This window comes from Mauremys mutica, chromosome 25 (assembly GCF_020497125.1).
Source record: "Mauremys mutica isolate MM-2020 ecotype Southern chromosome 25, ASM2049712v1, whole genome shotgun sequence".
Taxonomy (NCBI): Eukaryota; Metazoa; Chordata; order Testudines; family Geoemydidae; genus Mauremys; species Mauremys mutica.
Genome location: NC_059096.1, coordinates 3600637 through 3622541, shown reverse-complemented (window position 1 = coordinate 3622541; position 21905 = coordinate 3600637). Strand labels below are relative to the sequence as shown.

General features: G+C 49.2%; 1 protein-coding gene across 3 annotated transcripts in view; it reads left to right on the top strand.

Moving 5' to 3' along the window:
• The window catches only part of STARD3 (StAR related lipid transfer domain containing 3), a 32401-nt gene that overhangs the window by 2843 nt on the left and 7653 nt on the right, over positions 1–21905 (top strand). Inside the window, exons 1-10 of one of the 3 annotated variants that reach the window (XM_044999404.1) lie at positions 12339–12484; positions 12721–13002; positions 16806–16883; positions 17157–17234; positions 17332–17385; positions 17487–17604; positions 18604–18702; positions 19399–19454; positions 20409–20501; positions 21278–21340. In XM_044999404.1, coding sequence (XP_044855339.1) covers positions 12787–13002; positions 16806–16883; positions 17157–17234; positions 17332–17385; positions 17487–17604; positions 18604–18702; positions 19399–19454; positions 20409–20501; positions 21278–21340 — 855 coding nt within the window. In that variant the 5' untranslated portion in view covers positions 12339–12484; positions 12721–12786. Of the gene's footprint in view, positions 1–12338; positions 12485–12720; positions 13003–16805; positions 16884–17156; positions 17235–17331; positions 17386–17486; positions 17605–18603; positions 18703–19398; positions 19455–20408; positions 20502–21277; positions 21341–21905 lie in introns of those variants that run through there. The other 2 variants (XM_044999403.1, XM_044999406.1) reach the window with 2 other exon arrangements.

Genomic DNA, 21905 nt, shown 5'->3' with positions numbered 1-21905 from the left:
GCTCTGGGGTGGGGCTGGAAATGAGGAGTTTGGGGTGCAGGAGGGGGCTCTGGGTTGGGGTGCAGCGGGGGGGTGGGCTCAGGGGGGCTGGGGATGAGGGATTTGGGAAGCAGGAGGGGGCTCCAGGCTGGGATCGAGGGGTTTAGAGGGCAGGAGGGGGATCGGGGCAGGGTGTGAGGGCTCTGGCTGGGGCTGTAGGCTCTCAGTGGGGCTGGGGAGGAGGGGCTTGGGGTACAGGATGGGGCTCTGGGCTGGGATTGAGGGGTTTGGAGGTGGGAGGGGGATCAGAGCTGTAGCAGGGGATTGGGGTGGGGGGGCCTCAGGAATGCAGGCTCCAGGCAGCACTTATCGCAAGTAGCTCCCGGAAGCATGTCCCCACTCCAGCTACGAGGTGCAGCCTGGTGGCTCTGCACGCTGCCCTGTCCACAGACACCACCCCTGCAGCTGCCATTGGCCGGGAACTGTGGCCAATGGGAGCTGTGGGGGCGGTGCCTGTGGATGGCAGCGCACTGCGCATACTACGTAGGAGCCAGAGGGGGATCATGCCGGCTGCTTCCTGGGAGCCGCATGGAGCGGGGCAAGCCCCGGACCCCGCTCTCCAGCAGGAACTGAGGGCCGGATTAAATGGTCTGATGGGCTGGCTGTGGCCCGCGGGCTGTAGTTTGCCCACCTCTGTGCTAAAGATAGGTAGATCCAATGTGTAAAATCGCACTTGATCATATTTCACATTAGTCATTGATTAATAGATAAAACCGAGAGCAAATAAGGGGCACCAGTTGTCTAGAAGAGTAGCAGTGCTATGGTGTGGGGTTCTCGCTGCAAATCTTGATTGGCAATGGAATCTGATGTTTGAGTGAGGGAGAAACTGATGATTACCAATGACTTTCTGATTTAAATCAAATCCTTCCAAAGCTGCTTTATTCACTCATTCGCCAAGGGCACCATTACGTTTAAGTGGCTTAAAATGATCTGATCTGGTTTTTTGGCTGTAGTGATAATAAACAGGAGAGTCGACCTAGCAGTGAGGGGAGAGCACTCTGCAGACGGTAAACGTTTATTAGAAGCATTCAGAGACAGAGAGATGGGGAGCTAAAAGCTGTAGCAATGTTTCCTAATGCCACCTTATGCTTCCATCCAGAGACCTCAAGGTGCTATTATAAATATTAACTAGTTAAGCCTCTCAACCCTTGCTGGGAAGTGGTATCATCTGCCTGCAGATGGGGAAACTAATGCATACAGAGATGAAGTGATTTGCTTAAAGTCACGCCAAATCATGGATAGAGCTGAGAGCAGATCTCTGTTCCTGCCTTGCAGACCCGCCGCTCTATCTGTTTAACAACACTTACCTGAAGGAATAAGTGAAGAACATCCCTAGAGCTTGCTGTGACTTCCAGTGTCGATGAAGCTGTGTGGTAGTCACTCATCTCTAACATGTAACATGAAAGGCTGGTGCTTATGTAGTAGTGGAATATTCTATTTTCAGAGGCTTGTGTTGCAAACGCTGCCTTTGCTGGGCAGCTTGTCAGCATTAACTCTTTGTTTTTGTTTTTTCTTGGGGCTATTTTTTTTTTGAAGTCTAAATACTACTATTGTTTCTCTTTTCTGGGGGTAGGAGGGCATTTCATAGGGGTCTGACTATGTTTACACCAGGAGAATGACTCATGGTAGGAAATGTTTATCCTATTAATCAATGCAATTTTGTCCAGAATGAGGACAAACGTTCATGTTTAAAAAACACGTTAGCTGGTTGTGATTAACCCTAACTTGTCCTGTCTCCATTGGCTTCTAAGCCATATTTAAAATCTTGTTAGTTAAGATGTTTTCCGACGTGATGTGTAGTCATCACCTCAGAGCCTTTATGATTCTCCACTTTCCTGTTCTTGCATTGTTGCTGCCCTTACTTTTCAAGCTAAGGACAAGGCTAGAGGGCAGGACTTTCAGGGGTCTGCCTGTCCAACCTGCCCGGTGGTGTCCCTGCTTTCCCTCCACACCCAACCTCTGCTGATATACCTCGCCCCTTCTACTTCAGCCCTGGGATCCCTGCACAGCAGAAGTGTTGGATATGTCCGCTTTTGCCATTGCTGCTAATGATTTTTCACTGGGTGCTGCTACGAGTATTGTCCAAACTTGGGGGCTGTAAAACTTTATGGTGTGAGGAAAATGCTGTTGTGTGTCTTGGAGCGCTGCATTGATCTGAAAACGCAGACAGTGTGGCATGCTTCTTGTTGGTCTGCTTGAAAGCAAAGATTCAAAGGTGTGCTTTGGCCCTGGCAGCAGCTGCATGAGCAAACAAAGTGACCTAACTTTGCGAAAACTGTTGCAACTCTCCCCACCCTACAGTAACGCTGGTTACAGTCCAGAAGAACTTTGTACTGATCAGTGGGAAGTTCCTCATGTCTTTATAAATCTGAATCTTTCTAAGAGTTTGTGTCACATGGCTCACCATTGGATCTGGGCACCTAGCGAAAGGTGATGACGCAAGTGAGAGAGGATTTTGTAACTTTAAATAAATCTCCATTAAAAGTACAGTGTAATCTGATCAGTCTCTTTACACTGTGTAAATACACTTTATTGTTGATGCACTGCTGTTGAGTGCATGAAACTTTGTAGACAAATACATCCACCGTTTCCCTGTTCTGAGCAGCATACAAACTGAACCCAAGCCCTTGAGTGAATAAGTGGTCTCTTGGTAAAATTAATGGCAGATTAAATTTAGATGAAATAAAAGGAAATGCTACTTCGCATGGAATGTAATCAGCCTGTGGCAGTCACAATTCCAGGAAGCTAGTGGCAAACTGGATTTTATCCACAACTGCATAGTAACATCTGAAGTGCTACGGTGGTCATGACAGTTCTCCACCCATGAGCCCCTTAATGCTAGGAGTAGTTTGTGGATATGAGGTGAATTTTATTTCCTTTAAAAGCATCCGATATTGGTCACTGCCTGAGGCCAGAAACTTAATGGAGTAATGGCCTAATAGCAAAACTTGCATTTCCTAAACCTACTTTCAGATAAACTTGATCGGTTGCATGTTTAATTCTAATCTTTGCATGAGGCCCTGAGAGCCTCCTCATTAAGGTCGGTCTCTAAACTCAAGCTGGCAGCTGCTGGTGATCGTTAATAAAAACAGTGATTAATTACATCAGACCTTGAGATTTCATCGCACAGTTGTGAGACCTTGAGTTGCCAGTCTGCACGCTGGAGTTTCGCAGCTGATCTGCAGTGGCATGGAAATCAGCCTTCCTGAATACTTAGGCAGGGTGTTTTTTCTGCTGACTTGCCGGCGCAGGGAGGGGAGGGAAGTGGTCGGTGTCAGACAGTAAACTCCAGGGGAGCTGGGCAGGAGGGAAGGGAAGAAGTGTAAACCCCGGACTCAAAGCTGCTGTGATCAGAGAGCACAATGGAGTTGGTGTGAATCAAAGGCTCGAACAATTAACTTGCCACTGACGTGTTTTGAAAATTGTTTTGATAGTGTGAAGGGCTAATGAGGCGGCTGCACTGGGCGGGGGGGGGGTTGTTCGCTCGAGTGGTGGAGACGGCAAATTGGATGCAGACAGGCTACTGTCGTTTTGAATAAAGAAGGAACCTAGATATGGCTGCACAGTGTGATCCTGATTTTTTTTTCTATAGGTTTCCAGGGATGTTGGAAAAATGGGGTGAGTCACAAGGCTTTGGGGGGGGCTCTTTTGATACCCTAGTCACAGAGCACGGCTGTGAGGTGCTGTCCGTCTTTATAGTGGCTCTCTGCAATTAGCACGGCCCTTGCAAAGCCCGTTGCCATTCTTCGCCATGCTCGGGCACACACACCAGTAACATAGCCAGAATGCAGTACATTGGGGAGCTGCCCTGAGGCTGGCAGGGATTGTGTGTCACACAGCCTGCTCTGTCCAAATTGTTCTGCCCCTAGGAAAGGAGAGGGAGGGAGCTACCTCAGGGCAGGATCAGCAGGCTGCATGGCTCAGACAACACAGGGCTTTGGAGGAAGGCTCTTGTGGGCAGTGAGATTAAATGCCAGAAAAGAGTTCTTTGCGGGGACCCCGTCATTGTGCTAGATCCGTGATACTCAGCCGCAAGTGGCTCTTTAATGTGTCTCCTCTTTGCAGCACATATTAAACCCCTGTGTGAGTTCATTATTAACCAATCAGGATGTTTTACTGTGCTATTAACCAATTGTAGTTGCTAAAATAATCCTCCTAGGTCAGTCATTTTGCTGTGAGGAAAATATACAATATATATCAATAGTAAGTAATGAATTCACACTGCTATGGCTCTTTTGGGTAATGTTGATCATTAATTTGGCTCCTGACGGTCTGAGTATCTGTGTGCTGCATGGTCCTGAATGAGCACACGGGATCGAAACCCCCCACTCACATGTCCGCGTTTGGCTCCAAATTGCAGTTTGGGTTCAGTTTCCTAACGTACCCCGGGCCCGCTGCTGACCCAGGACTATTAGGAAGAGGCTGATGCCTTGTCAGTTTTGATTGGCAGCAGGAGGAAGTCAGGGTGTGAAGGAATGGGGGGAGGGGAGCCTGTCCTTCAGCAGTGCTGCTGTTGAGTCACCGCCGTGTGACTGAGTAACCCCAAGTGCATTGTTTTAAAACAGCCCTCGGACCAAGAGTGAATTCTCAAGTTGAGAATCCCTTGTCTGTCTTCCTGCTGCCCTAAATGTTGCCTGGTGTCTAGCGAAAGAAGCTCCAGACATCAAGTGGCTTAAAGGTCACTGCTCTCCTGCTTGTGGGGGAGGACGTGCGCAGCTTTGGGTTTCGATTAACCTCTTCTTGAACACCAAGTACTTGATTACTGTTGAGGCACCTGACTGTAATGCCCCACGTCTCCTGGGAGCATCTGGTTCAGTGACGGAAAGTCTCACTGGGTAGGGGAGGGAGAGTCACCGGTGGAAACTGAGCCTTGTGGTAAGGAGTGTGTCATCGCTAGAGCTCTGACAGCAATTCGTCTGAGCTCTGGGATGGTGACCCCTGACGGAGGGGCTGGGTTGGAGAAACAAGGGGCCTGTCTGCATCCGGATCTGAGCAAAAATCTGAACTGGGAAGGGGGAAATGGAGCCCATCAGACAAATCCACCTTTGATTAATGTCAGGCCTACTCCATGGGGAGGCTGCACCCTGTTCCGGGGTGGGAGCGAGAGCCGGTAATAAGGACTCGAAGAGTTGAGCGTAGTACAGTCAAATACACAGTGTGGTTCAGTTGGGACCTGACGGGGCTGGAATTGTGCAGCATGAAATGGGAGGCAGGGTCCTCACATCGCTGAGTAGCCATCCCGGCTCTGGGGGAGTCTCGTTTGACTCCCAAAGAAGATGCGTGTCCCTGGGTCAGAGCTGGCTGCAATACCAAGCGTTGGGTGTCTGAGAGGAAACCGTCTGAGCTCTTCCTTGTTCCTTCTCGTGGGGTGGGGTGGGGTGGGGGGTAGTGGCAGTTTGTGGGGATCTGCCCTTCAGGGGAAGGGAAAAGCTGTTTCTGCAGAGGGGCACTCGGGTGGGGTACTGAAAACCACCCCGGGGTTAAATACAGCCCAGGCTCACGCCTCCGCCTGTGCTGCTGGTATGTGGCCTTCCTGCCCTTCTGTCCCTCCCAGGCAGGGCTTTCATGAGAGGAACCAGGATCAAGGGGTCTGAGGCACTGGCCCTTCAGCAGCGTTGTGGCGTGGAGCATGTCCTCCTCCTGCTTGCAGAGGGAAATTCTGAGGTCAGGCTGCCAGCTGGGGGGGAGGATTTAGGCATAGCCTGGATGGCACCTGCCTAGAGCACCGCTCTATAGGAAGGATTCTGCTACAGAAAGAAACTGTCTTTGCAATGCGCCATCAGCGACGCCGTGGGAGAGCACCCTGTGAGCGAGAAGGATTGGCGGTGCCCCATGGAAAGGATGTGCTCGGAGTCCTAAGGGAAGCAGAGGTGAGAGGGCACCAAAATATTGTGTGGGGCACCAATATACTTCTGCCCAGCCCTGCTCCCAGCTCACACTTCTAATAGGGCTGCTCTTTGGGCAGGCGGGGGGGAGGGTTTCTTCTGTGTTGCACTTCTACAAACATCTCAGCAGCTGTTTCCCCCAGGCGTGGAGCCCCCTTCCTCAGCCAGTTCACATGCCCACCTCTTCAGGTGACAATCCAGCTGTTAATAGCGGAGTTCGTAGAGGATGTTGAGAGGCTGGTTCTATGGATAAGCCCCCACCCAAAACTTGTGTGAAAAGTAAAACTTTGTATTATCAGAATGGAGTCAAGAACCAGATTACTGCCTTGCTTCTGCTCGGTGTCCCCGTCAGGCTCCCTTCTTATGACCCTTTGGCCGCACTCCTGTTCCTGTTCTTTTATTAGCTGTACCCCAAAATTAGTGGGTTTCTGAGGTCCTGTAGATCCTCCCCTTAGGCTGGGGGGGTCCTTTAGCATTGGGCAGGCTTCCGCCCGGCCAGTTCCCAGAAACCCAATAGATACTTTGCTATTCACTATTCTCCTCTCTCCCTCCCTCCAGCCTTGTCTTTGTTCTCTCACTTCACAATCTTAGCTCTTTGGGACAGGCCCTAACACAGGGGTCAGCAACCTTTCAGACGTGCTGTGCCGAGCCTTCATTTATTCGCTCTTATTTAAGGTTTTGCGTGCCAGTCATATATTTAAACATTTTTAGAAGGTCTCTTTCTATAAGTCTATAATATAGAACAAATCTATTGTTGTATGTAAAGTAAATAAGGTTTTTAAAATATTGAAGAAGCTTCATTTAAAATTAAATTAAAATGCAGAGCCCCCCAGCCCGGTGGCCAGGACCCGGGCAGTGTCAGTGCCACTGAAAATCAGCTCGCGTGCTGAAGGTTGCCTTACCCCTGCCTTAGCATTTTGTGGGAGCTACCAGAAACAAATACATAATAGGACCCAGGTGGTAACCTTCAGAAGCATTGGTACAGACGCTAATTTGTCCTGAAAGACTTTAAAGAGAAGCTGCAAAAGTTTGCTTTCAAAATCACGCCCCAAATTTTATAAGATTCCAGCACCAGGGGAAAGTGTATTCAGTAGATAATCTGTACTTGCCTTCTGGGGTGTTGAACATTAATTAACATTTGTAAAGTGGTGTGTGAGTGCTAATTATTGTTATGATCAAAAATGTAATTGCTGTGTGTTAACAAAATTACCTCTCTGCGATCCTGAGAGAGAGAGAGATCTGAGCTGTCTATGCTATGTCACTCTGGCAAAGAAACAGAGAAATTTGCAATGTGGATTTCTCCCCTTTATTAGGGAGTACAGTGATGGTTACATTTAAAAACGTGTCTATTCTCTAGGGAATCCAGGACTCTTTTTTTTTTTTAACTTCTTGTAAATCCTCTGTAGTTCATCTCTTTGAAAGGATCCAAGTCTAATAATCTCTTGAGGCAGTTTGTCTTCTGATACAGTATTTGGTGTAAAATCTGCAACTATCAAAGGAGGTGACTTGAGAATTAGTTGTTAAAGCCATTTTATGAGCTGAGAAGACACATCGGTAATGGGAAGTCTAGAGAGTGAGAGGCAGAGAGTCTTCTTACTGCAAGACATGTAATTAACATGCAAACATGTGCTAATGGGAAGCTTATTACTTAAATCAGCAGAAGCCAGGCAGTCCAAGTGGATGTTGCCGTGGTAGGCCTGAAGTGTGGCTATGTGCAGTGCATAGGATATGACCTAATCACACACATCCCTGCAGTGTTTTGACACAGGTGTCTCTTTTGGGTCATAACATCTGTGTGTGTTAGCACGTCAGGCCTCAGAGGACAGATCTGCGTGAATTCTCTTCACCTTCATCTGATACTTGAAAAGTCTGTTGACAAGTTCGGGTTCTTGGGCCCACTCGCTGCTGACTAAAGGGAGGGGCTGGCGAGATCCCAGAGTAGTGTGGACAGGTGCTATGCAAGCCACTTTGCCAGCGTCTCTCAACCCTGACCTGCAGCGCCGTCTGCTCTTCCAGGCTTGGCCTTCTCGAACAGACGAACAGCCAATCTCACTGAATCCCGAGGTGTCTTTATGATGCGGATATTGATCTGCTGCTGGCTAAGGTGAGGCCCATCCCCTTTCACTTGCAGTGTAACTACTATCTTTGAGTTCTTGGCATCTCTAGATGATACTTGGCACTGAGTAGTACAATACAAACACCGAGTAATTCTTGCAATACAGCTGTGTGAGGTAGGTATTGTGCCCCTTGTACAGATAAACTCTATCTCAGCTTCCCTAAGTGACTCACCCAGGGCCACGCAGTCAGTGGCGGAGCTGGGTTTTTATTATCAATATGCAGTAGCACTGAGGAGACCCAGTCGTGGACTGGAACCCTGTTGTGCCAAGCACTGTACAGACACAGAACAAAGAAGGTGTCTGTCCCAAGGAGCTTACGATTTAAGTCTGAGATGAAAAACAGGTGGATGGAGACAGAAGCGGGAACACAAGGAGACAATAAACAATATTGATTGGAAGAACAGGCAGTGATCTCAGCTCACCAGTGACCCAACGGAGAGGTTTATGGAGGGATTTGCAGGAGGACAGTGAAGTAGGTTTGTGGATGCTGACAGTGAGGGGCAGCATGGAGGAAAGCAAGAAGGCACTTGTTTGAAAATCTGACTTGCGGGCGATAGAGGCTGCGGTTGGCCCATCGAAGGTGGGAGTCAATATCTCGATCAGAGAATGAAAGATGATGGGATAGGTCATTAAAGGCCTCGAAAATTAAGACAAGTACTTCATGTTTGATGCAGGAGCCTCCTGTCTCCCAAATTCCTGCTCAAATCACTAGAAACACTTTCTCATCAGAGAGGACAAAGTTGGTTAGTGAACTATCCCAGTGTACGGCCCGTGCCTGAAACACTAACTCTGAGGAGTAAGGAAAAAAACCCCCAACTCTCCTCCTTAAAGACGTTAATAATGTTACCGCTGCTTTTTGAATCAGAAAAGTGTCATAGGACATTCTAGCTTCCGGGTGCCTTTTCTGAGTCATATCACTGCCCATGGAATTTCTCAAGGCAGCGAGTGCTGTTTCTCTTCTCTCTGCTGCTCTTTCTCAAACCCTGTCTTCTCTGGAAGTCGAGCATCACCCCTTGAGCAGCACCATAAAACCAAGTGTCTCTCTTCCTCGATTGAGCTGACATCCTGCTACAAAAAGAGAGACTTCAGAGAATATATAAATATGTAATGGAGCACTAGGAAGCTCTCTAATTAATCTTTCACACAGAAGAGAGCTTGTGTAAAAAAACAAACAAACAAACAAAAACCCCTCTGGTATGCTGCTGTTCCCTCTCCAAACTCCATCCCTGTCTAATGGAACAGGCCTGTGTTGGGAGCACCCAGAAAAGAAATGCATCACATCAGACCTTATAATGAGCTTCTAAGATCACTTGCTTATCAGAATTCTGCAGTACCATAACCTGTGCTTAACCTGTGCTTTGGAATTCATCTCTTTAGAATTGCTTGGAAACAAGAAATCCTCTTTCCCTCAGGTCTGTTTCTAGCTGGGTTTAGTGCAAAATTTGACTTGCTCTTTGCATGTTGAAGGGCAAGAGAGAGAACTAGCGATAGTCCACATGTTCTTAATCAGCGTGTTGGTCTTGCCGCAGGTCAAGTCTTAAAAAAAACCCCCCCCCCCCCCCCCCCCCCCCCCCCCCCCCCCAAGTAACAAGGTCTATTTTGGTTTTCTCTAGAAAGGCAGAGCTGTTTTAGACAGAGCATGGTGTGGGAACCAGGAATGTCTGAACTCTTTTAGTTCTGGTTGTGTGTGATCTTGGGCAAGTTACTTCCCACCCCATATCCCCAGCTGTAAAAAAGGGGGTTCCGCTATTTATGCATCTGGCTGGGGGGCGGCGGCTGTGAGGAATTGATGGCTGATTTCAAAGTACTTGGAAGTTGCAGAGGACTGTAAGTGCAAAATGTTGTTCGAGCTGAGAACACAGTGACACTCTAACGTTGAGAACGGGGCACTGTGTACGTGTCAATATATTATTTAGCTCCCACAGATGTCTTAACTTTTTTCAGTTAGAGACTCTTCCCCGTCGCTCGTAGCAGTGGAAGGGCTTGTTATTACTGTTTATATAAAGTGACATCTCTCTTCTAAAGTGCTGCTGTTGTCAGAAACGTGACTATAAAAATGACTTGTAGGGCTCCATGCCTCTCTGGTCCTTCCTAGCCTACAGTGATCCACACAGCTGGGGAATGTGGTGGAGCACCCTCAGTGTTAGAGAGCATGGTGGCTTCTTGCGTATATGGACAGGAAAAAACACATTTGAACCATGTTAAGGTTACTGTGCAAACTGCACCTCTGAGCCTTCCTGGTCTCGTCAAGTGCACCTGCTCTCAGGCCTTGAGCCATCACCTGGCTCGCGGTGGTATCACATGATTCTCCCACTCTCAGACCAGGCTCTGGATTGCAGGCCCTGCTATTAACTGTGATGGCCTCAGAATATCGCACTTAGGGCATGTCTATCCTAGAAACTCTCCACTGCCAGGAGCCGGCTGCCCCCCGAGCTCCCAGGAGCCCCCCCGAGTTCCCAGGAGCCTGGCTGGGGGCAGGGAGCCAGTGGGGAGTGGGGAGCCAGACGAGCATAGCCCAGCTGGGAGCGGGGAGCCAGTGGGGAGTGGGGAGCCGGCTGGGCGTAGCCCAGTGGGGAGCGGGGAGCCGGCTGGGCGTAGCCCAGTGGGGAGCGGGGAGCCGGCTGGGCGTAGCCGAGCGGGGAGCCATGAAATTGACAAGAATGGCAGCCAACAGCTGATAAGTAACCCCCAGTGTCTACACAGACACGGCGTCGCCCGAACGACACCAACATAAGCCCTACGCATCTCGTGGCAGTGGAGTTATTCTATCGGTGCAGCAGGGCACTTGCTCCCGCCGATGTAAGGCTCTAGTGTGGACGCTGACGTAATTAGGTCGACGTAAGCAGCGACCTGACTCTGTGGTGTAGACCAGGTCATAGGCTCAGGCCCTGCAGTCTTTTCCCTCTGCGAGCAATGGCTGTGGTTAGTGCGGTGACCAGAAAGCCTCCTTGTGGCAAAAAGTAAACTAGAACAAAAGCATGTGAGAGAAAACATCAAGTTTCCCCCGAGGCTGGCTGTTCCCTGGACATGGGCGGGCCCAGCTGCTTCAGACTCCCTCTGCCTGCTCTCTCTGGCAGCCTGTCTCCATACGGAGCTGTTGACAAGTGACTCCCCTTAAAAAGGACTTTAAAACTCTTTTCTCTTGCTCTCCAGTCTCCTAGCTTGGGCAAAACCAGACTTGCAGCTTCCTTGGAGACAGGCTCGTGGAAGCTAACAGCGTGTGCCGTGGTCTTGTGCCTGCGCACAGGGGTGTTCTTATCATTGCTTTCTGTCTGCTCTTCCCACAGCTCCCTGTCAAGCTGGATCATTACAGTCCCACAGGAAATTCTAAACACCCACTGTGGTGTGACAGGAACGGTCTCGCTGACCAGTCATATCCAGCATTCATGACTTACTGCATCTCAGTATTTTTTAGGAAGCAGCATCCCAGTACCTGGCAGGGTTAAACCCGGTTCTTTATGTGATTGCAACATGGCATTTTCCTGTTGACCACAGACAAGGAAAAAATTGGTCGAGTGCAACAGGTCACAAGTGCGTTTAAACCAGGCGTTGTAGGGCAGCCTAATGCCTTCCTGCTCAAACTCGCCCCGCTCACAGGTCTGGGCTAAATGCCCAGCACCGCCCGCTTTCTCTGGGGGTGAAAATGCAGCTGTTCTCTCTCTCTCTCCTTTAGTCTACGTGCAGCAATAAAGATGCTGCAGTCAGAGCTTGGCTGTCAGGGTAGTCGATACAGGAGGCAGAATAAAATGCACCTCACTTTGCAGTTCTAACAGGAGCTTTGAAAAAAGCGTCTGTGTAGTCAGCAGCTCTGACTCAGGCGCACAGGGAGCGGCTCCGCTGTGCGACTTAAACACAGGCCGCGCGTCTGTCAGTGGGATGGGCAACCAATGGCGCAAAGTAAGGTGAATATCCAAGAGCCGTGTGCAAGGGTTAGCCCTTGGGGACCATCCATCCCCCCTAGACTGACTTGTTCCACCACAGCTGGGTGGCTTGAGAGTGTTCCTGGAATCCTGTATTAAAGGACCCCTTGCCCATCTCTCTGCCTCTGCAAAAACATCTCATGTGCGTCTTTCCCCAAGGCCATGCCACCCTGATCACCTTGGTGGCAAAGGCTAAGATTCTGCAGTCAAAGCAGCAAGCAGGCCAGCTTTGTGTGCCGGCAAAGCGTGCTCTGAAGCAGGAGAGCATGGACAGATTTAGTTTGGAGTGAAATTGCACTTAGTGACCACTGGGACTCTTTCAGCCAGACCCTTTTGTGGCACATCCTCACTCCCCTGAAGCGAGTGTGAATGTGGGGCGTGGCAGAAAGCTGAGGGAGGCAAAAGAGGTTCCTGCTCATGTTGACAGGCTCGGAGGACAAGTGTGCAACGGGGCAGGAAAAATAACCCAAACGCTTCCTGCTGATGACACAAGAGCTCTCGTAACATTGGCCTCTCCTGCCAGGTATTGCTTATAGCTGGGGGAATTAATTCTGTTGAATTGGGGGTGGGGATGATTTTCAAAGGTGAAGAAGGGGGTGAGGCAGCTGGCTCCCGTGTGGGCTGAATGTATTGGAGGGGCCAGTCTCCTAGCTTGGGATCCTTTGGGGCTGCAAGGCAGTTAATAAGAATTGGCTCAGCTAGTAAAGTAAACCAAGCATCCCTTTAAGTGTCTAAAGGTCTCCTCCATCTTCCCCGCAGTTGATACGGTGACGAGCTCACAGATGCTGCCCCGATCGCTGCTGGACGTTGTCGTTTCAGCCGAGGATGAACAAGCCCAGAGACTCGCAGCATGACCTGGAGCAGAGCCTCCCAGCCATTGCGTCCATGAGCACCTCCCTCTCGCAGAGCCAGGGCTTCTCCCCGCACTGTTACTTCCCGCCGGAGAAGAGGAAAGCCATCTCGGACGTCAGGAGGACTTTCTGCCTCTTCGTCACCTTCGACCTGCTGTTTGTCTCTCTGCTGTGGATAATTGAGCTGAATGTGAGTCCTGGGTCCTTTTTGGTGGGGAAGCAGTGACTGAATCTCTCCTGTTGCTTTTGGGATGCCGTCCACCCATTTTAACAGCCCCATTCTGAAACCCTGGGGTCAGGTCCTCAGCTGATTGCCAGGGCACTGCACACTTCCCGCCAGCTGTTACAAACAGAGATCCTCATCCATTCCCTGGGCTTGGCACTGGGCACATGGTGACTGTGACAGGATCCCCAGGGTGCAGCCTGGGACTGTGGGACCACTACCCCCCTGAACTCTTTCCAGCCTGGGTTGCGTTTCACAATGCCTTGCTAGTGACCAGCAGCAACCCCTCCAGGCGCTGGGATCACTCAGCACAACCGCAGATGGAGACCCAACACCCTGCTAGATTGCATGAATGCGCCCAGAGCCACTCATGAATCACACAGGAAAAAGCACCAGCCAGATCCCCCCAGCTCCCAGCCTTGCACCTCAGGAATATACCGTCCTGCACTGCTCAAGACGAGCAGTGCAAATTTATTAATTGGTTCGCCACTTCATCAATGGAAAGTGGATATACACTCGCCTTCCCAAAACCTGAGCAGGCTTGCCACACACTTCATACAAACTCACCGGTAAAGATAAACAGTAAAACAAATGTATTGACTACAAAAGATAGATTTTAAGTGATAGGCAAAAAGTCAGAGTCAGTTACCAAAAGAAAAGAAAATCTAAGCACACAGTCTAAACCCTCAACCCCATTACGCTGGGTAACATCTAGATTAAGCAGTTTTTCTCATCCCACTGGATGTTGCAGTTCATAGTACACAGATTTTACCCTTGAAATCTGGGCCAGTCTCCTCTGCTTAAGTCTTCTTAGTGTCTTTGTTGCTTGCAGCATGGGTGGGGGCAGGAGAAAGGCGAAGAATGGGCCTGCTGTTGTATTTTAGTCCCATGTGCCCTTGGGAATCCAGGCCTGTCTGGGGGGGCGTTGCTGAGTCCCCAGGCAAGGGTGAGCAGTTCCCCTGGTGTGGTCTCGTGCAGGTGAGTCATTGAATTGCAGCTCCCTTGCTGGACAATGGCTCCCCACTCGGGCGTTGGTTACTTTCCTTGCTGTTGCCTCTGGGGAGCTAAGATCTGGCTGATTTCCCCAACTTACAGCATGTTTTAGTGACAACCATACGTGGTTTATATGCTTTATATGCAAGATCACAATTGTATATAAATGAGAAACGTGGGGGGGGGTTACAGGGCGCTCCCTTGCGTGTGATATTAATAAGTGGTCAGAAAAGCAGCATCTCAACAGCATGGTGCTACCATCCCAGCTGGAAACGAGTCTGTTTTGAGATCCTGTGGATACCTGTATTGCTCAGTCTGAGCATCGGGTCTGTTCTGCCCAAGCTCCTCTCCTGTGTCCCCCTTAGTAAAGGGGAACTGATGGGCTTTTTGCTGGCCACTGCCTGTGTCTTGGGTTGTGTTGTTCCCTGCCTCTGCCAGGTGATGGCGATGTCACGTTTTGCAGGGAGAGACTTCTTGCTTACACATTTGCGGTTGGGCTTTGAAGCTGCATGTGCTGCTGTTCTATCTGTTATGGTTGGAGCAGAAAGGAGATGATTGGAGCTGCATCTCCAATTCTACGTGCAGCCCTCACCGGCCTGGCCTTATTTATTATGACTGGATCCCTGAGGACATATTAGCTATTATCTTCATGTCCTGTTTACCTCGTTCAGAGTCTGCACTTAACAGTTTATCTCAGTCCGCAGTTCAGTTCACGCCACCCCCCAGAAATGATGTGAGTAGGACTGAGGGTCTGTCTAGGAACCACAGCAGCAAGGAAATTAACAGCCAGTGTTCCATTAGGGCCAATGGGTTACAGTAGAAACCCCTTGTGGGACCTGTCCTCTTGTGAATTCCCTTGACCCTGTGGGATTGCCCTCCTCCAGGGCTGGTGGGAGGGGAAGGAGGGATCACTTGTATTTTGATTTGCAACGTGACTCATGGAAATAAAACTAGTGTCCAAGGTACCAAATTATATTTCATGCTCCAGTTTTGCTCACAGCTATGTTAGCTCGTGAGTTGCCCTGAACTGAGACTAGCTGGTAACCTATGGGCCTTGTGCCCAGAAGCTGTATGTTTGAAAATGTTAAGAAGGCTCATTTGCACTGCTGTGAAAAGTACCAGGTTTGTGCAGTGACTCATGCTTCTAAAACACTCAAATGGTTCTCTCTCGCTTGTTGCAATATTGGCAACTCCTTCAGTTCTCATTAAGTGCACCAGTCACCTGCAAACTTGAATTGTCCAAGCACATTCATTTCTGAGTTAAAGGAACTCCCCAAACAGTCTCTTTTGTCTGTTCAGGGCAGCGATGTTTGTTTAAACTTTCATTTTTTCCAAGAAATTTAGCCCAAAGCCCTCATCCCTTTCCTCCGGGGGTGAGAGCTCTTGTCAAATTCTGTCGTGGAATGAATTTTTAAGCTGCAGCTCTGTGAAGCCTGCTGGATTGCCAGCCCTGGAGACCGAACTCCTCTCGCCGCAGAACAGATACAGCATGACAGCAGCAGTGCAGAACCACTGCTCTCCTCCAGTCTGCCCCAGCCCTGATCTATGGGGAATGCTTTTTGATGGCTGCCTAGTCAGTCCTTGGCTTCTCCTCCAGCAAAGGAGTTCGCGTTACAGCTCTTCTGATGCGAATGGCTGTCCGCTAAGGACGAAGACCCACCAACTGGTTTCTCATAGACCATGAAACAGCTGTCAGGTTGTAACAACTTCCAGTCCAGCTGGGCTGTATTCCACCCAATAGCCTGAAGGTGAAAGGCTGGTTCCAATTACCTGAACCATCCAGTCCCTCATAAGCCACAGTTCCAAGCCTCTAAAAATAGGGTTTGTGGTACAAAAATCCCACTGGCAGGCCCTTAACTATGCTCTGAAGCAGAGTTATTTTGACACAATAGATGCTAGACCCTTAATAGCATTCCTATACAGAATGAATAGGCTTCCTTTTTTCCCGTCTGCCTCGAGCCACAGCACATTTACCTGGGAGTTGACTGAATGCCTGTTAAGAGATATCGTCCAAGAACAGATCTGAAGTAGTCTTGAAGAGATCTTGTATGGAATAACTTGTAAAAGAACAGGAATATTTATGTAGACAACACTCTGTGGAAGCGACATCAATCTCACAACCTTCCGAGTTCTTTCTTCGTCAATGGTCCTTTAAGAAAACCAGTTATTTTTTTCAATTCCATTCAGAGCACACTTCCAATAACTGCATCTGAAAAGCAACACAGAGTCCTATGGCACCTTGTAGACTAACAGATGTATTGGAGCATAAGCTTTTGTGGGTGAATACCCACTTTGTCAGAGGTGTGTCTGGATCCGAAAAGAAAATGTTTGTTTGAAATCCTACAGGTCAACATGGCTGCGTATTCCGTGGGCGTGGGATTGCAAGGGGTCCTTGGTTAGCATCAGGAACCAAGTGGAAAAAAGACACAAAAACAGTTTTCTTAAGGAAGCTTGTTTTCAGTGTCTTGTTTGTTTGTTTAAATCAGTGGGTGTTTTTTCAATACTTTCTGGTACTCAAGCCCTTTCTTAATGCATTTACATGCTGCTTCTGCTCTGTGTTACTTGGGTGTGAAACAGACAGTGAAATGGACGTGAAGTGGGGTGTTGCATACATTCATGGCTAAACATTTGCTGATGAGTCCACTGATGCATTGAGCAGACAGCCCTGATACCTAACTTGAGCTGACTAATGTTTAAACAGAACTATCTGATTTGTATCCTCTTTAGTTTATCTCTGCACTCAACATCTCTCTGTTTCCATTCTCTCTAACCCTCAGACCAACAATGGCATTCAGAAGAACTTGGAGATTGAAATCATTGAGTACCGGTTTAAAACCTCATTCTTTGATATATTTGTAAGTATGCTAAACCGCCGAAGGGAAAGACATTTCGCTCTAAGATAGTGGCAGGGTGGCTTATCGGATAGGGCACTGGTTTCTGTGCCTAGCTCTGCACTGACCTGCTGAGGGACCTTGGGCTGTTCCCCTCCCACCTCTTGTCTTGACTATTTAGCTAGTCCGTGCCCTGAAGATCTTGCTCTGTCTGTGTGGCACCCTGCATGTTTGGCATGAGTGTAATGGAAATAGTAATGACTCTGTCCTTATCTGTGCCTTTTTTGTTTTTTAAAGGTCTTGGCTTTTTTCCGGTTTTCTGTGTTACTTCTGGGCTATGCACTCTTAAAACTGCGCCACTGGTGGGTCATCGCGGTAAGGAATCCATTTCCTGTTGTTGATGTATTGGACTTTTTCTCTCTTTAAACTGAAGCTGGCGTGTAGATTTGTGTAACTGTCTTCCCTTTTCCAGTTCACTACGCTGGTGTCCAGTGCCTTCCTCATCGTGAAGGTCATCCTCTCTGAGGTCAGTTGCTCTCAAGGGCTCTAATGGGAGATTTTGTTTTGTCTCATGCGGTGACTTCCCAGCTTGTGTAAACTCCCTGTGGCTTTCTTTTCCTCCCCCAGCTGCTAGTCAAGGGGGCCTTTGGGTACGTACTTCCCATCGTCTCTTTCGTTATCGCCTGGCTTGAAACGTGGTTCCTGGATTTTAAAGTCCTGTCTCAGGAGGCGGAAGAGGAACGATGTAAGTCACTTTCCTTCTTCGCAGCTGGAACAAACAAACCGGCTGGGGCTTTGGCAGCAGCTTGTCGCCAGGTGGTGTGTGGGAAGGGGAACCAGGATTAGACGTTATCTCCAGGCAGGTTGTGGGGATCAATTGCCTCGTCTGACTTGATTATGGTATAGAAATGCCTTTCCAGGGAGACAATACCAGCTGCTAAAAGGACCCTTACCGTAAAGGGGAGAGGCAGAATGAGAACCAGCGGTTGGAAGTTTAAAGTCAGGCCAATTCAAATTAGAAATAAGGCCTTAATATTTAACAGTGAGAGTGATTAGCCACTGGCACAATCTCCCAAGAGGAGAGTTGGATTCTCCATCTTTTGAAGTCAAGACCGTGTGCCCGTCTGGAAGCGATGCTTTAGCCAAACCCCTGTTGCTGGGATCGACACAGGGGAGACTGGCTGAAATTCTCCAGCCGAGGCTATATGGCAGCTCAGACTGGATGATCGAATGGGCCCTTCTGGCCTCAAACGCTAGGACTTTTTCCAAGGTGCTGAGCACCCACAGGTCCCATGGCGTCTAAACCAGGAAGAATTTGTCGAGTGAGACTCGATCGCAAATGCATCGATGGGCTGGGAAAAACCAGAGAACGTTTGGGTCTTGTGAGGAGGTTTTAAGATGAAAAATGAGCAAGTGTTTAATGCCCCTATTGGATTAAGAGCGTGTTCTGGATTGCTTCGAGGGAAAGTTCTTATTTAATTAGGCGCTTAATCACCTTTGGATTTGACAGGCAAGAGTCCATTGATCTCTGTGCAGATAAAGTGCTGTGTCTCACATGAAAAGTGAGGGAAGAGGGACTGAACGCTCCCTCCAGGCTGGGCTGTGTCCCCCAGAGACCGCCTGGGTCCCAGAACAGAGCTGTGTTCCAAGCGTCAGTTAACTGGGGTAGTTTGACCTGGAGGAATGTTAAGAGTAAACTCTGGCTTCTGTAGAGATTGACTCTGTGTGTCCCTTGGTTCCCTAGGGTACTTGGCAGCGCAGGCCGCAGCCTTCCGGGGCCCTCTGCTCTATTCCGGAGCCCTCTCGGACGGGCAGTTCTATTCCCCTCCGGAGTCCTTGGCAGGTGACGAATGATTTTGCCTCTTCTTGGCATGCAGTGACCTTTTGTATGTGGGTTGAGTTGCTTTCTCAGCTTGTTCCACTTGCAGGATCCCCTGGGTTTCCTTTTCCCTGTTGTTGCCTCTCAAAGTTCCTCGCTGAGCTTTGCCTAATTAGACCGACCTTTTGAGCAGTGTTACAACACGGTGCCACGAAATCCCCTTTGCTTCCAGTGCCGGGGGAAGGTTATGTTGTGTAGCTGCTTTTGTGCCCAGCTGTGGGGTCGGAAAGAGATTGTCAGGAGGTGGAGAAGTAGCCACTTACTTTGCATTTTGATGCCTGACTTTCCAGTGCTACCAAAATCCATTCTCAGCTGTGTTTTAAACCAAAGCTCCAGGCCTCAGGACACCGGGTTTGAAATGCACAGTCGGAGGTTGCTCTGGGAAGAACAAAGGCCTCACCCTGGACACCCAAAGAGCTAGTGTGAGCTGCACAGCTTGCTGCAGAAAAGGGTGTTCCCCTGGTGGCTTTGGTGCGTTTTCGGAGGGGACTGCATTGGGGCTGGGGGACTGGAGCATTTCCCATTGTAACCACTGTCGCTGTCCCTGTAAGAACGCACAGACTAGCCTGCATGAATCTGTGCATCTGGAGGCCCCCCCCCCCTTCATAAAATCATACCAGCAGGATCTCTAGCTGCCTCCAACTCTGTACCTTTCTTTAGGATCGGACGACGAGTCTGATGAAGACGGTGTGGGGAGGAAAGCGTTAACAGCCCAGGTAAATGGAGCAGCGGTGATCTTGCCATTTTAGAGACCCGCTTTTGCCACCGTTAGTTCCGAGCATCTCTGTGTCTGGCTCCGATGGCTGCTTAATGCATGTGGCCATGAGGGTTTGTAATCAGCTAATTACTCCAGCACGTACCACCAGGGTGCTGAATAAATCGAGGGGTGAAAGGGGACAGAATCTTTCTTCTTCTCCTCTCAGAACTGAAGGTCAGGAAATATGTTACTTGCTGCCAAGAAACAGGGGCAAATCATTCCCTGAGCTGAGCGATGTTGCTCATGTGCTCTGGGAAGAACTGCTCTGACTCAGTATCCAGTCACCCCTCGTTACTGAGAATCATTCGCTCATGTGCAGCATCACTTACTTTGCCCTTCACCCCCGTCCTGTAGTTGGCTTTTAAAGGCATCTGTGGCTCTGGCAGCAGCTCGTCTCCTTCCTGCTCCCTCCAGTTTCCTTTGCTCTTACTGGTTACATGGTGACTTTGCTGAAGGAGGAAGGGGGGTATTGACTCCACTATCTTGTCAAATTCCAGCTTGGGTAACAGCCTTCTACCTCCCTAACGTCCCACTATAGTTTCACTTGGACACACAATTCTTCACATCCTTTCCAAAACAGCTGTGCAGCTAAGCCGCTGCTGGTTCACCCCAGAGGTGGCTGCAGCTCAGTGGGAGGAGAAGTGATCTCATTGTGGTTTGTACCATTTCATCTGGCAAAAATGGCGGGGGACTCTCTCGGGATGAAGGGCATGGCAACTGTGGAGAGACGCAGCTAGGCCTGCTAGGTGCAACACGCTCGCCTCCGCCACCCGAGTGAAAGGAGGATCTGTAGCAGGCACAGTAGTGGAAAGTCCCTTCCTCTGTTGCCCAACCACTAGGAGGCGAACTCACTCATTCGCACACCCAGGCTTGTGACTAAAGGGAGCAGTAAATAGATTGCGTTTCCTCCTAGGAGAAGGGATACGTCCAACAAGGCAAAGAAGCAATGGAGGTTGTGGATCAAATCCTAGCCCAGGAGGAGAACTGGAAATTCGAAAAAAACAATGCAAGTATCACCCCTCTTTGCCGCTGAAAGCACGGAGGGGTTAGCACAGACCACAGAACGACGCGGCTTTCAGAACCTGGTTACGCCACGAAAAATTAACAAGCATTACAATGACGTGATTGAATTAGGAATCTTATTCCAGTTCAGTTAAATGTAAATCGCCTCTTATTTAATTAGGTGTTCAATTACCTTCGTGTTTGACAGGAGAGGGAACCCATCAGTCTTTCCACAGGCAGGTGAAGGAGTGTGGTTAGCCTTTAATTGCAGTTATGGTGTGGAACTGCGGTTGACTGAATGGGAAAGGATCAAAGGCGTTTGTTGGTAAAACAAGGGAGTGAGTAGTGCCATTTTGAAAAACACCATGCCTCGCATTAAGGGAGCTGTCACATGCAATAGACTCCTTCCCTTTGCTACGCATCCAGCTACAGATTCATCCCATTTCTGTGCCTTGTCATGCTTATGCCACTGCGTGTTGCATTCTGTTTGCAGCCATCGATACATGTGGATTTTTGGAAGTGTGTTAAAATTCAGCTGGAGACAGTCTTCACTTCCTGTCCTAAACTTGCTGCAGAGTGTCGAGCTGTACTTTTTAAAAGGTCCCGCCATGGAGGGGGTTGCGTTTTAGTGCTGACTCTAGTGAGGGCAGCAGGACTGCCGTTCTGCAGCCTGGCTAGTGACACAAGTCTAAAATGTGCTTGGAGATCCTGGGGTGAAAGGTGCTACAGGCGCGTGAAGTATTGTGCATGTGAAGTGTGACTTGACTGTCTCTTGTACAGGAGTTTGGCGATGTTGTTTACACCATTGAAATTCCTTTCCACGGCAAGACCTTTATTTTAAAGGTAAGGACCTATGGCCTCCACCTCCTTGCTTGTTAAGTTGCAGCTTTGTTGTAGGGGCATAACCCACGTGCAGTAACTGCTTAATGCCCCAGCACAGCTGGTCACTCATGCTCTTCTGTGGCTACAGCAGTACAGGTCAAACTGCAACGCATGTGGCATTGTAAGGCCCGTTCTGCTGGTTGGAGGGACTTTCGGTAATACAACTCTGCTGCGTTCTTACACTGAGCTCTGTTCTGCTGCCCGGGTAACACCCAGGCTTGCCATCCAAAACTAGACCAGTCCAACCCCCCACAAATACACTGGCATCCAATGGCAGATAGATGGACCAGGTGACCAAAGCATCCTGTTCCAACCTCAGCTTCCAGGACTACAGTGAGATAGTGACTGACTGTCCAGCAAGATCAGGGTTGATCCCACTTCAGGTACAATCTGGCATTAACAGATGTTTGGCAGTGACTTACTGTAGTGGCTTGGCTATAAGCAATCTCTTAGTGAAGGCCCATTGCCGTGGCGACTTGTCTTTGTGCCAGTACGTACGTTGCAAGAACTGCACAGGAAAAGGCTC